The sequence below is a fragment of the Habropoda laboriosa genome, unplaced genomic scaffold, assembly GCF_001263275.1.
Source record: "Habropoda laboriosa isolate 0110345459 unplaced genomic scaffold, ASM126327v1 scaffold1577, whole genome shotgun sequence".
Classification (NCBI taxonomy): Eukaryota; Metazoa; Arthropoda; class Insecta; order Hymenoptera; family Apidae; genus Habropoda; species Habropoda laboriosa.
The window spans coordinates 22945-36637 of NW_017101636.1; the positions used below are offsets into that span (position 1 = coordinate 22945).

At 41.6% G+C, this 13693-nt stretch overlaps 1 protein-coding gene across 1 annotated transcript; it reads right to left on the minus strand.

The window, feature by feature from the left end:
* Window positions 1–950: 950 nt before the first annotated feature.
* On the minus strand, window positions 951–13342 carry LOC108578199 (2-oxoisovalerate dehydrogenase subunit beta, mitochondrial). The gene is made up of 8 exons (XM_017941481.1): window positions 12991–13342; window positions 12646–12723; window positions 12163–12365; window positions 11896–12051; window positions 9270–9441; window positions 8037–8182; window positions 2632–2718; window positions 951–1531 (listed from the first exon to the last, which is right to left on the minus strand). The coding sequence occupies exons 1-8, from the start codon at window positions 13130–13132 to the stop codon at window positions 1391–1393; spliced, it is 1125 nt and encodes a 374-aa protein (XP_017796970.1). The 5' UTR covers window positions 13133–13342; the 3' UTR covers window positions 951–1390.
* Between the last annotated feature and the right edge of the window lie 351 nt (window positions 13343–13693).

Genomic DNA, 13693 nt, shown 5'->3' on the forward strand with positions numbered 1-13693 from the left:
ACACACGATCGGGCGCTCGATTTTACTGCTAAAGACAGACTTGACCCAGATATTCTGTAAAAACCAGTAGGCACGTCCGTTCTAATTGCGAATATCGATTCGACGGGACTTCTTGTTGCCGTCGCCATCGCCATCGCCACCGACGCCGCCGGCCACGATTTGTATCATCTTTCGACGCGATTCCTTCCAACAGGCCTGGCCACGGTAGAAATTGGGTCAGGGACACGAGCGTTCGCCACGCGAACAATAAAACCGTGCACCACCGTGTGGCCCTTTCCTTTCGGTCTCTTTCGTGCTAAGGGAAACCGACGACGAGGATGGCTCGAAGAGGAATTCAGACGCGACGCCTCGCCTCGGGATTTCACGTTTAGTTAACCAAGAAGATTGCGGGCCGTCTATGCTTTTACTGGTTCGATGCCCCTCCGCTCTGTTTACCAGGTCGACTTCGTGGGTATTCGAGATGCCTGTGAACGTTCGCCTCTGTGTTTGCGATTAATACGGTGTGTAATGGAAGTTCCTGGTCGTGGAGATTGCAAAAACGGTCGATTTACGGGCTAATTGCACTTTGGTAGAGTTTTCAGATTGGAAAGTTTGCATTTATTTTGAAGATTGAACGGAGGTGCGGAGGATTTTGGGAATCCCCGTGGAGTGTAAAGGGTTAAATCTCAAAAATTTTATGCGTTACCTTTCACTCTCCTCCATCCAATATTTTCAGTTTTTTGTTAATTTGAATATTGAACGGAGGTATGGTGCATATTGGAACTCCCCTTAGAGTGCAAAGGGTTAAATTTCACTCTCCGTTCGATCATGCTAACTTACTAAACTCAGAGTCCATAAACTTTCGTTACACTCTACATTTCTGCATTATTCCGAATATCAATTTTTATAAAAACAGAGTTAGTCGAATATCGAAAAAATAAACTACCCTGGTACTGTCTTTGAAGGTGCGAAAGAAATTAGTCGAACATTATTCGTCCTCTCCGATGTCACTCTTATCTGTAACCAGACACTCGTAAAAGAACAGCATTCTTCAACGTAACGTCGACAGTAGTATCAGTTTATTAAATTACCATAAGAAACATAAAAATACACATAGCAAAGAACCTTTAAACCTGATCCTTCGTGATTACCTTCCTCGAGTTTCACATGGTTTGACAATTGAGAGAAAAACCCGACAAATTTGGACGATAACGATTGAACTTATTAAACTTCACCTGGACCAATCTATCTCTCTCTCTCTCTAACCACCGAGATATAGAGGGAGTCCATAGAGAATACCGAAAATCGATATCTAAAGCGTGAGTGTTCTCGCGGGGTAATGTCCGCACAGGCAACAGGTTTCTGGTGTATTCTACTGCGCCGTGTTCTTAAGTAGAATATCCCTGTCTCTTCAGTAGTTCAGGATGTTTCTGACAGCCGCGAAGCACCGCCACTTGTCGGGCAGATAAAACGGCTCGAAGACGTGCGGAAAGGGACTGTCCCAGCCTGTAACCCTTTGAATAGGCGCCTCCAGATGTAGAAAACACTGTTCCTGCGTTGCAAACAACTTTCGATTAATTCCTCGTCTAAAAACGAATTAACACAAATTTCTTCATTCGTCTCCTAACATATGGTCTCTACTATCTTGCACAATTGAACCGTTCGGGCGCCAAGGTTTTCGTATTCGACGTCGAAAAGTGCCACTTTAGTCCAGTTTTGAAATAAAAAGTTTAGCAGAATTCCTGCACGTAATCAATTTTGCCTTCGTCTCGTGTCATCTCCAAACAGTCGTATTCGGTGAAAATGTCGAGAAGAAAATTTTTGCAATTTTTCGATCGGATTTCTGCAACAACCCGTAGCGCTAAAACGGTTAATCTATCGTGCACCGAGTGTTCACTTCCATCGCGAACTTTTCATTCGAAGAGAGTTCGAAACGACAAACGTTAAAACGTGTACAATGTTGGAAGCTGGAAAAGTACGTGGATTAATCATAGCGATTACCCGGGAAACTTTGTCACGTCGAACGGCGGGACATGTCCGCGACCGTATTATTAGACGAATGTTTGAATTACAAACGACCCGACCGCGAGCTATCCATTTGCTAATTTAGCGCTAGGAATCGGCAGAGTTTTGCAAGTCGGCGAAGGTTTGTACATCTGAGCAAGCTGAAGCGTATCGAACCGTCACGAAGTGCGCCGAGATGACGTAACAGAGAACACGCGTAACGATATCCTGCCACATTCCAACGATGCATTGAACATGCATCAAATGCATTTTCGGCAGCACCGTTGTAAATAAACTTCGTAACCGGAATCTTACTTAAAAGTCTCGTTTAAGTATCACCGGTTCCGCGATATTCTCGATCGTGTTCAGGCTTATCTGAAATTATCGCCAGTGATATGCTTCAATTACGTGGAGTTATTCCGTATTACGAGGCGTGATTGCCGTGATATTTCTCCTATCGCCGAAAACTTTCCTCCGTTCGAACACGTCGAGCGTACATACATCAAATCTGACGGAGAATCGAAAAGAGAAAAAGAAACGAGTAACGTAGAAAAATTGTAGATGGAAGCTCGGTACACGGCAGCAATTCTGCACAGTTTCAATTTTCAGCGAGGTATTGTGTCATCTGGTCTCCGGAAAGCGTTTTACCTGAACGGTGGAAACTATTTCTGCTCCGAATCCATTGGTTAGCGGCGCTTCATGGGCGATCACCACACGGCCAGTTTTCGTCGCCGACTGCAACACATTGTGCGTTTATTATTATTACCGAAAGATCGCCTATTGTGCGACGTACGTCTCTCGAGAGTAATTTCGATCGTAAAAAGAACCGTGGCAATTATTCGGATAACGGGTTACCCTTCTGGTATTTCTGCCACTCGAATTTTTATTGCGCGCACGATACGCTAATTGTACGGTGTTTCTTCGATTCCGTGTTTTACGATCTCTTTCTCTCTCCGTTGGAGTACAGTAAATTTTCCACAAGTGTCAGTCCGCAAGGAACCTGAACCAGACACTTGTAGAGTCAGGGACTACGTTCTCGAGCCTCGCGCCCGCCTTTGTAGTTTGCCGAACGTAGACAAGGACAGCGAATAAAAGATAAGCATGAAACGTCCCTACATTTGACTGACATTTGTAGAATCGGCCCTACATTTTTTTTACGTGGAGGTAGGCCGACATTAAATTAATTACTCAATAAGTATTAATAAGTAAATGTTGTTCAAATTATATCGTGTTTGATCTCATTTTCATCAGAAAAATCTCACCAACATGTTAAAAAAAATTTCAGATGAAAAAAAGTAAATATTTTTCTATTATGAATTGTCGAACCGTGAAATCTGGTAAAAGAAACCGATTGGTGTAGCGTTACACGCTTGACTGACAGCGAGCGCAGCAATGACGTAGACCTAGGCGTAGGACCATCTATACTGACACTTGTAGAATCAAAACTGACTGACACTTGTAGAGAATTTACTGTACAAGTAGGACACTTCTCTGTCGTTCGAGGATGGAAAGAAAGGTTATCAATAAGAAGGCGATATCGTTGCAAAGATAAAAGATACGTAGAAAGAAATTCAAAGTCTAATGAGAAACTGAAGGGAAATTAACAGCGTACGATCAACCTTAACAATTTCTTTTTCAAAGATGTCCAGGAGAAAATTAGCGTTTCAACAGGACACTCAAAGATCTCCCACACCTGTCTTCTAACTGTTACACCCTCCAATATTTTCCTTCTTAGTCCTTAGCTTTACCTGTATTTACAACCAGTCGCTTTCACCATTACTCTCAACTCTCCTGCATAGTCAGAACCCAAAGTCCGTCTTCCCAGAACCCTTAAATAGCCCTATTTTCTCCATTTCCGCGTTCATTCTCTATTTTCTCTCAAATCACGTTCTGTTTCTACGCAACGACGATCTTGAAGTGTTTCAATTCAGCGATACCTCAATACCTGCTCCTAGTTTCGAGGAATTGGAGCAAACCGGGCATCACATTACGAGTGTAACACACCGGTCACAACAGATCATCTAATACTGGTCTGCCCAGAGTACAGCTTCTTCCGCAACAAATACAAACTGGAACCCTCTCTTAACTCTTTGCGGTGAAATTTCCCGTAGGCACGATAGTCCTGCCGGTCGGAATTATTTTTTGGTAGCGCCTACTCGGTCAATTATTGCCCGAAAACGTACAAATTTCATTCGAACGAGTTTGTTCGAGCTACGTGCGTATTATTATCATTTCCTCCCCTGTTTCTGCGAGCAAAGAGCGTCTACAGAGCGTTCAGAAGGTAAAAACACCTTGCCAAAGAGTTGAAGGAAATCTGAACCACAAAAGAATACTTAACTTATTTAAAGAGACAAAACTAACCGACAGAATACAGCGAAACGGACTTGTGGTGGCCCATGCAGCGTGCACGGCGCCACATTGTAAACACCATCGAGACTGCGAGACGCACGCAACGAACGTGTCTTTCGCCGATGTCGCGGCGGGCCGATAAGGATGGCTGACCTCGGAAAGCGGGGTGACACTTGACATCCGTTCCGAGGGCAGCTATGGTCCCGACTGACGACGCGAAGGGATTCAAACGCCGAAAGTCGCACGAGCGACATCAGACATCTCGTCTGGGTTTTCGAAATAAAAGATTTCAAGCGCGAGCACGCGTACGTTTATTCTCCCGTCACCCACAGACTCTTCAACTTCGCTAATAACCCCAATATCAGAGATATTTCCAATTGACGAATCGTCGAAAGCGTGTACGAAAAGGATAATCTCATCACTTACACAAGCTGTACTCACAAATCCCTCCCGGTTAGTATTTCGCCGTTTCTCCAAACGGTATTATGGAAATGTTCCATTACGAAATCGACAAGCAAGACGTTCGTAACTTGCTCGAGTACATCTACGTATACGTAGGCTCGTCGTCGTAAACTCCGTCTATGATATCACGTATCACGAGCGGTAATTCGTTGAACCGAACGAATCGTTCCGCGAATCAATTCGTGAATGATTTATGCACCGTCCCATGATAATAATTTATACGCCGGCTTGGACGTTAAGTGATGCATTAATATAGCGGCCAGTAACGAAACGCTTTGTGGTCGAGAGTCGAATCTAAAAGCGATCGGCGTTAGAAAACCGCCGTCGAGCTCGGCCTGTAATTAAGACACGTAGGCGCGTGTGTGTCCCGTTGTAAATCATTAGGAACGGTAACTCGATACCGTGCACGATTCTACGCAACGACGTCGTACAGGTTTCTGTGACATTTCCAGTTTTCAAGCCGACCTACCCCGCCGCCGTATCGTGCTCTTCTTAAAACTTTCACGATCGATGAGACGTTCGTTTTGGACAGTTTGGAATTGGCACCAGTCGATGGAGGTGTTTCGCGCGCGGTTTAACTTACAGCGTGGTTTAGGTCGTGTAGAGCGGTGGTGAGCTGGTTTGTTCGAGTTTAGAGGCAGTTTCTCCGATTGGGTTCAATGGTAGAGATAACGGGGTTGGAACGGTCTCATTCTCTTTTTTTGGAATTAAGTTTCTTGGCTTCTGTGGAAATTTTTGTGCTGTTTCAGTGGACTTAGATACCGTTGGGATTATGGAAATTACTTTTCTGTTAATGAAAGATCGTAGAAATCTTTTTCTGGTAAAAAGAAAGAAGCTAAGGAAATCTACTGTGCAGAAATAAATATTCCAAGATAACATCTTCTCTCTTTATCTTCTACCGAAGAGTTCACAATCAGATTAAAAAGAGAAACACAACAAATTTCAACTGTATATAACCATTTCGATTTTCTGCTAATCCTGAGGTAATCCACAATTTCTTCGAAACATTTCCACCCTCCGTTATCTCCTTCCCTAAAACCCTAAAACTCTTCATTTAACTAAACCATAAATTTCCACGTTACAACTCAAGCTCCTTACTTCCCAAAGGGACACATTCGCCGTTACAATAATTCCACACCATCGTCCAAAGGTGCATTACTCCAAGCAAACAAAAAACAAAATCTTCCTATCTATACACCTTTTACCCTTATCTTCCCTTCGTTTTCAAACATCTCGAAGCTACTCTCCACCAGCGTCGATACCTTCGAATTTCGTCGCCAGGATTCGCATCATCGAGGACGCGGGGAATCCACGAGCGTATCGAAATTACGCGAAACGGGTTTTCAATTACGCTCACCACCTAGGTAACACCGTGGCCGTTCGCATGTTGCCGCACATGAACGCACAGTGCCTATGCATACCGTACAATCGGCATATCATTAAACGGCTAAGGATCGATTAGCATAAATCAACGCGATATTAGCGTCCGCGGCGTATCGTAATTCGGACGAGTGAATGTTGTCTTCGTTCGCTGCACCAGCTCGTGTTTATGTACACCAAGCGAAAACGCTGTATCTAACGTTATCGGATAAATAAATAATATAAATAAAGAAACGAAGGTTTCGTCCAAGTTCGATTAAGGGAGATTTTTCGAACGGAGTTCACGCTCGAAGAAACGAGCTTATCTTCTCGTTGGCTGGAGTTTGCGTTTTCGATGGAACGAGGAGGCTTAACGAGCTGCTAATTGAAGGAGAGAGGCGGCAAAAGCAACGACGATCGCGTCGGATAATCCGCGCCGGTACCGATTTCGCAAATGAAAATGGACGTGTACACGTTTATCTACGTTTCATAATTATTTTGCAACGCGACTTCAACTTTTTCCACGAATTTCGAAAGTTTCCAGATTTTGAAACTGGCTGCGAAAAGAAAGTCGCGACTGATCTCGATAGGGATTTGTTAGTTAACCGGCGAAAAAAATTCATCGTGTTAGAGGTTCTTTTTGCTGTTTCTATGTGTGTTCAATCGTGGAAGGAGTGTCTCTCGTCGTCGAATTGTTACTGTGCAGGGGAGACTGGGAGGGAAGAGGGAAATTCACTTTTCTCGCGTTCAGATATTGCAAAAAGCTCTTTTTCAGGATAACAAGTGTTCTTCGGTTTCGGTGATAGTGCTCTGAGGTAGCTCGAAAATTAAAAAAGTTGAAGGGAGATCCTTAGTAGATGGACTCAATAGAGTAATGTCCAAAAAAGTTCATGAAACTAGTGTGATTTTGAAAAGCAAATTAATTTCTCTTAACACGTTCGTCGCCCAGCGTGAATCGATCGAGTTTCTCGCGGGGCCCAAATCCGATAATCGGAGCGCAACAACGTAAACAGAGCGATTAGCTGGAATTTGCGTTCCATGTTACCAGAAGAAGAGACAAATTCTTGAACGCCAGGAAGCGAGAAAAAATGTAAAAAAGACATATTGTCCCAATTGTCCAAAATCATCACAAATGTGTTCCAACTGTTTTAACGAATACCATGCTACGTAGTATAATGTTGTATTTTATTTTAAATATAAATTAATGTATAGTATAATATAGCGTGATATTCCTTGAAATTCTTGTGTTATATGGATTTTTATAAATTACTTGTGAAATCCTATTTAACTTGACGAAGAAGAACGTCACCCATATATCTGGGTGACGGGGCCCCCACGGAAGCATACGCGTCACCCAGATATGGATGACGTGGCGACGAACGTGTTAAAACAATTCTTGTCACCATATTGTAGATCATTGAGGACAGTGAATCTTTGTATTAAACTTCGTTCGAAAATGTTTCAATTAATTTGGAAAACTGTGCCGTTAACAAAACCAAAATTCAATTGCAATTAAACTTCCCTCTCAAACTCACCGATCTCCACGAGTCGTTAAAAATCGATCCTCAAAAATAAAAAAGAGAGAAAAAAGAAGAGCAACGAGGTAAAAAAGTGTGCGCCACCTCTGCGAGTTTCACAAGCGAAACTGCACTCCGCGAACGAATCGTTCGATTAAAATACCGCCGTATCTCCTCCCTCTCACTTTCCATCTCACTCTCTCTCTTGTCTCGGCGAAGGACACGAGCCCACGTAATAGCCGTGCAAACGTAACAGTTGCGCTTTTGAACGTAACGCATGCGAGCGATGGAAGTAAGAAGGAGAGAAGAGAGAGAGAAAGAAAGAAAAAAACGGAGAAACAGAGCGAATTATAATGACGAAATTACCTTGCAAACGAGTTCCGCGTCCCAAGGCAGGATAGAAACGAGGTCTATCACCTCGCAGGACGCGCCGAGCTCCTCCTGGACGAGATCGGCCACCTCCAGCAGTACGTGCACCTGAGTACCCCAGCCCACTAGTGTCACCGCGTCACCTACGTGCAAATCCGCACACCTGTACACCGCTGCCTCGTTTCACCTTACGCGTCTTGCAATTACGCTCGCTTCTCTCTGTATGTATGGATGTGTATGTGTTGTACGTGACGCGGTATCCTGTTTGAGGACCGGTGATCGCGTGTGCCGCTCCACGGACCGGATAATCAAAGGACGATCACCACTGGTAAATATTATACTTTACGGTGATTAGGTGAGTTTTCGTTGGAAATGGTGAAATAGGTTCTCAGAGATGATTTACGTTGTTTGGGTATTGAGTGGGAGGTACTGTTAGGGAATGAGAGACTTAATGAGTTAATTGTTAAGGTATCGTTGGCTGGATTGTGGAAGAGGTGGGTTATTTTGGGATTAGATGATGAAGGTGCTTTGGTAATTTGTTGGATAGTGAGATGAGTTACTTGGATAAATGGTAGGTTCTTGGGTTGGAATACTTGGAGTTATCTGTAGATGGTATTTAAAATTCATAAAAAGAAATGTATGTTTGTTGGGAAATGAGTTGAATCTCGTGGTTAAGTGTTGATTGCAATTGAAGGTTGTTTGATAATTTGTTGGAAAGGTAAACGCTAGTCACGATTATCCTGAAATTTTTGGGTCAGAATACGTGTAATTATCTACAGGTGGTATTTAAAATTGGTACCAAAAAAAAAATATGTTTGTTGGTAAAGTGGTTAAGTGTTAAAAAAGAACGTCTCCAAAATTCGAGTAATTTCAATGAAAAAAATTGCAAAGATCGTTCCTAAGAAGTTGCGATCATCGAGGTAACCCACAACCCTGACGAAAGCCTCGATCGCTAATCGACTCTTCATTACCGATCATTTGCACTGTATTACCGATTCACGGGCGTGTGACGAATTATTCACATGGGTAATTCCTCGTTGGGCGAACCAAGCTTAAAAATTCTCCCGTGAAAATTCCAAAGATCGAAGATCATTGCTGACGAGAGGAAAGAAAAAATCGATTAACGTGTGCGAAGGATATTCAGATGGAACTTCATAGGCGACATTGTTACGCAGGCATAAAAGTGAAACTTATCCAAGGAGGCTCGCTTCGGTCTTCTTGCACGCCTACCTTGCCTCACAACCTCAGCCTTGCCGATCTCTATCTTGTAATGAGCCGTCGGCACCTCGTCGATCGCGGTACGGTAGAGTATTTTTGGCTCGAACATGATGCAGGGATCCGGTTCCTCTATGCAGCTCAACAAAAGACCTTTCGCCTGCTTCGCTCCGCGGGGCATAACGATCTGAAAAGAAACGTTCGGTTACATTTCATTACGTCGCTTATACACATGCATATACGCAATCGATGATCGCATATCGAAGAAATTTGGGAACGGCACACCTGACGGCTCGAAAGTTTCGAAGTCGTGATTAACGTAAGAGAGACGTGTCACTTTTTTCGACTATGCAAAGAGACTTTGTTTTTTTTTCGCTTTTAAAGCTGGCTTTTGGAGTATTTGAAAGCTTGAAAATTTGAGTATTTGAAAGCTTGAAAATTTGGATATTTCAAAATTTGAAAATTGTTAAAAAACTTTTACGAAAAGTGTCACGAATCGCCACGGGTAGCGTTCTTCTTGCGAAACGTGTGCCTTTTATTTTCGGCCTTTCACCGGGTATATTTAGGCTGAAATTGATTCAATTTCGTTACGAACGTGGTGATAAATGAACCTTTCCCTTGTTTTTGCAGGCGCCTACATCGTACTTTGATGAGCATTGCTCCATAAATAAACGTAGCTGAAGAAATTCGAAGGACTAAAGTGAAGGAAGCGAGTGGCTATGTGACAGGGCCACCTCGTACGATCTGTTTCCTTTGGAAACGTCTATCAAAATGTCCCTACCGTTATTTCAACTCCCACCTATATACATTCGTAATAATACTCCCCCTTCGGAAAATTCCTGAAGCACTGTTTCACCAAATATAATTAAAACGCAAGGAAAAACGATAAATTCAACCCTTTCTCGTCTTTCCTTCCTACCTGAAATATATTCTTCTCCGAAAAGTTGAACGAGACTCTTCTAAAGAATGTCTCGTCAAATTCGATTAGAATTCTATCTCATCTTCGCATAACCTAGAAACGACGAGAGCAGCAGAAAGCAAAGACGAATTGGTTAACTCGAGAGGAATATTAGACAATGTGCACTTTGGTTAATGAAATTCAAAGTTCGATGAAAAATATTGCACGGAACAGGTGAGAGCGATAGTGTACGTACGTGCAGCTACGTTTCATTACGTTCCAAGCTTCGTTTCCACGCCTGGTTATATTGTGTCGAACCGTGCGATCTTTCAGCTTCAGGAAATGTCGACGCGATGTTGCGCGCCGCTGTTCATGTAATCGAGATGTATAGTGCCGGTAGCGTCGCGTTAGTGTACGAGGAAAACTTTCCTCATGCATACGTAGAGTACATGTGTCGTGCAATATTCATGGAATCTCTTCCAGAAAGTTAAGAGCCAATGGTTATAGAGCTGAAGCGTATCGTCGATGAAGGATATCCTTGTGCATAGAAATTCGTTCGCGATGCTTGCTCAAGTTTTTCCACCGCTCCTATTTATTCATTGCTACTACGTTTCGCAACTGTTTAATTTAGAATTCGAACGTAAATGAACGTCGAACGATCGTGGATTTCTGCAAAAGTATTCTCGATCGTGAGGCGATTCGATGGAAAAACGAGATGACTTACGGGACGTTATTTTGTATGATTGATTGAACGCAGTTTGTTTCTTTCTGAATCATTGATCTATTGTATTCGATGGTTCAATACTTTCTGGCGAAATTATATGCAGTACGGGCATCTATCGAAGAACGAACGAGATATGAATTATCGACGAAAGCTAAAGAGTAAGCTCGAGAAGTTGTAAATGGTAAAGTAGAAATGGTAAATGTTGTAACTGCAGACACTTACCGACGTAATAAAATTTTCGAGGAAATTAATTCAACGATTAATTCGATGATTAAATACACCATAATTTTTTATGGATTATTTTAGGTAGAGAAGTGATTTTTCGTGCGTTAATTTGCTAAATTTATCGAATTTAAATATTTTTATTTGAATAGAAATAGAAACAGTGACTTCCGGTAGTGCGTATAACCGCGAAATTACTTTTTCGCAAAGAACGTTTAAGTAATTGTTTCACCTTGTTTAAAAAAATTAATAAATTGAAACAGAAATTTTCAGTGACATTTTCTCTACGAAATTCAAGGAAAAATGAAAATATAATAAAAATTTTTAATTAATCGCATGTCATTTGACTAAGTACAGCAGCCAATCAGCGTCGTCTTTCTCGCTTCAACTAAATACAGCAGCCAATCAGCGTTGTCTTTCTCGCTCTAACTAAAGTGAACCCGTAGCAAATTAGTAAAGCGCGGGATTTTTCTCCGAGGAACGTCGTTAAACCGTGCGTCGCGATTTTGTATGATTTCAATACGAATTTTGAGTGCGTGAGTGCTAAAATGTGTCTTAAGTGCTTCCCATTTGTGTCAGGAACAATTGGATACGTTGTTTTTTGCTGAATCATCGGTGATAAGGTAAAAATTCAAATCTAATTTTCGGTGGTACAAAATTGACGCGCCATTAGAGATTCTGTTTGTAACTGAAAGCTTCAAAACGGTTTCCACGATTCTTTTCGATATTGAAGCTGTATTCTCTACGTTGCTTATCGTTTTCTTAAAAAGAAGTATCGAATTATTATCCTCACATACCTTCAAACCTGGTGTATGAGCGAAATAAGCTTCTGGACTTTGCGAATGGTAAAGTCCACCATGACCAACAGCTCCACAAGGAGCTCGAATTGTTAATTTACCACAATCGAACTCTCCTCCACTTCGGTATCTCAATTTAGCTGCTTCGTTTACCAACTACAGATAAGATATCTTCAATTAAACGCAAAATTCACAGTCTAGACACCTTTAAAAGAAATCTTCGTATTTCTAAAAATCAGTGGTCGATGTTTTAGAAAATGATAGTACCTGGTCGAAGGCTGGAAATATATAATCCGCGAATTGAATTTCCGCGATCGCTGTAACACCAATAGTGGCTAAACCAATTCCAAAACCAGCGATACCTTGCTCGCAAAGTGGCGTATTAAAAACTCGATCTTTTCCGAATTCTTTTTGCAAATCAAGCGTACAACGGAATACGCCTCCGAACGCTACGTCCTCGCCAAATATCACTAAATACGAACAAAAATGCTTGTGTAGATACATAACTATTACCTATTGGAACATTCCGCTTGTTAATGCGAGTGATTTATGTATTAAAATGTTTAGTACGTTTACACTTTCGGAAGATAAGATAAAAAAGTAAGGTAGTGGAAAAAGTCAGTATTCTACGTGTTACAATGTTTTCAATCCAACAATTTGTTTTTTTACGAAGAACTGGTATCATTTACGTTGCAAATATTCCGTAATTCTATTCATCGCGTTCAACGAAGGAAATTCATTTTTTATTACCTGCATCGGGATCTTTTGCCATCGCAATTCGAAGTCCATTGTTTATTGCTTGATACATATTCATCTTTTCAGTCTTACCTATAACAGGAGAACATATTACAAAGAGCTTATATCTTCTGTCGATGTCTTCTCTTAAACGAATTATCTCAATCGGTCTTTTCTACGTAAAACAATTTTTCCCTCTTCTACATTTAAAGATTACAACTTTACCTTCAACACGTAACAAATTACCCAAAGAGCTCTTCTTTTTTAAATCAATATTTCATTTCTCGAATAAGTACCGCAAAAGCGAAGTATATTTTTAATCGACTGGGGGTTACAATTGAAACGTGAAACTGTACTTACCGGTGACGTCGTTGTTCTTGTCGGTATAATACGTGAACTGTATCCACCTGACATGCTCGCGTACCACAGATTTGTTCTGAGAATTGAAAACCAGAGACGCACTAGCGTTCAGCAGTCGCGTAGACAATTTACTGAGTATCATCGCGAAGAAATGTCGGTCGGAGGAGCGCGGCGATAATGAGTAGCCTTTAATATTTTCACCAAGATTTACATACAATATCGTAATTTAAAACGCGCGAGTCCCCGTGCTCGACCTAACCGCCAATTTCGTAAACAGCTTAACTTCCGAAATACACGCGCAGCGCATACGTGTGCGTATGTGTACACACATCGAGAGATGTTCGTGGAGATCGTACGCGAGAGACGTACTTGTGTATATTTCCAAGTTGTTTTCAGTATGTTCCCCTACTATTTCTCTCTTCCGCCTTATCTAAATACATTTTTATTTTCGTCTATTCGTATCATAGGAGAGCATTGCTTTATCTAGTGTTAACATGTGTACTGATGTAACATATGTTCTTTACTGTTCGATATGTAATCATTGTTCGAAGTTTAAATAAATGATCAATCACGGTAGAACGTCGAGGTTTTTTAAATTTCTTAATAAATAAATGGTAGAAGTTACACGAGTTCTGTAAATTATTATCTTGTTTGTTGGAAGCATCGTTTGATAGTGTTTCGATTGTCGTAACAGTCTTACGTA

Coding starts and splice junctions, on each gene's coding strand:
- LOC108578199 (XM_017941481.1), bottom strand. CDS start 13,132: ATGATACTCAGTAAATTGTCTACGCGACTGCTGAACGCTAGTGCGTCT. Junction 12,366..12,645: donor GGCAAAAGATCCCGATGCAG/GTAATAAAAAAT, acceptor GTTCGTATTTAG/TGATATTTGGCGAGGACGTA. Junction 9,442..11,895: donor CTCATACACCAGGTTTGAAG/GTATGTGAGGAT, acceptor GTTTCTTTTCAG/ATCGTTATGCCCCGCGGAGC.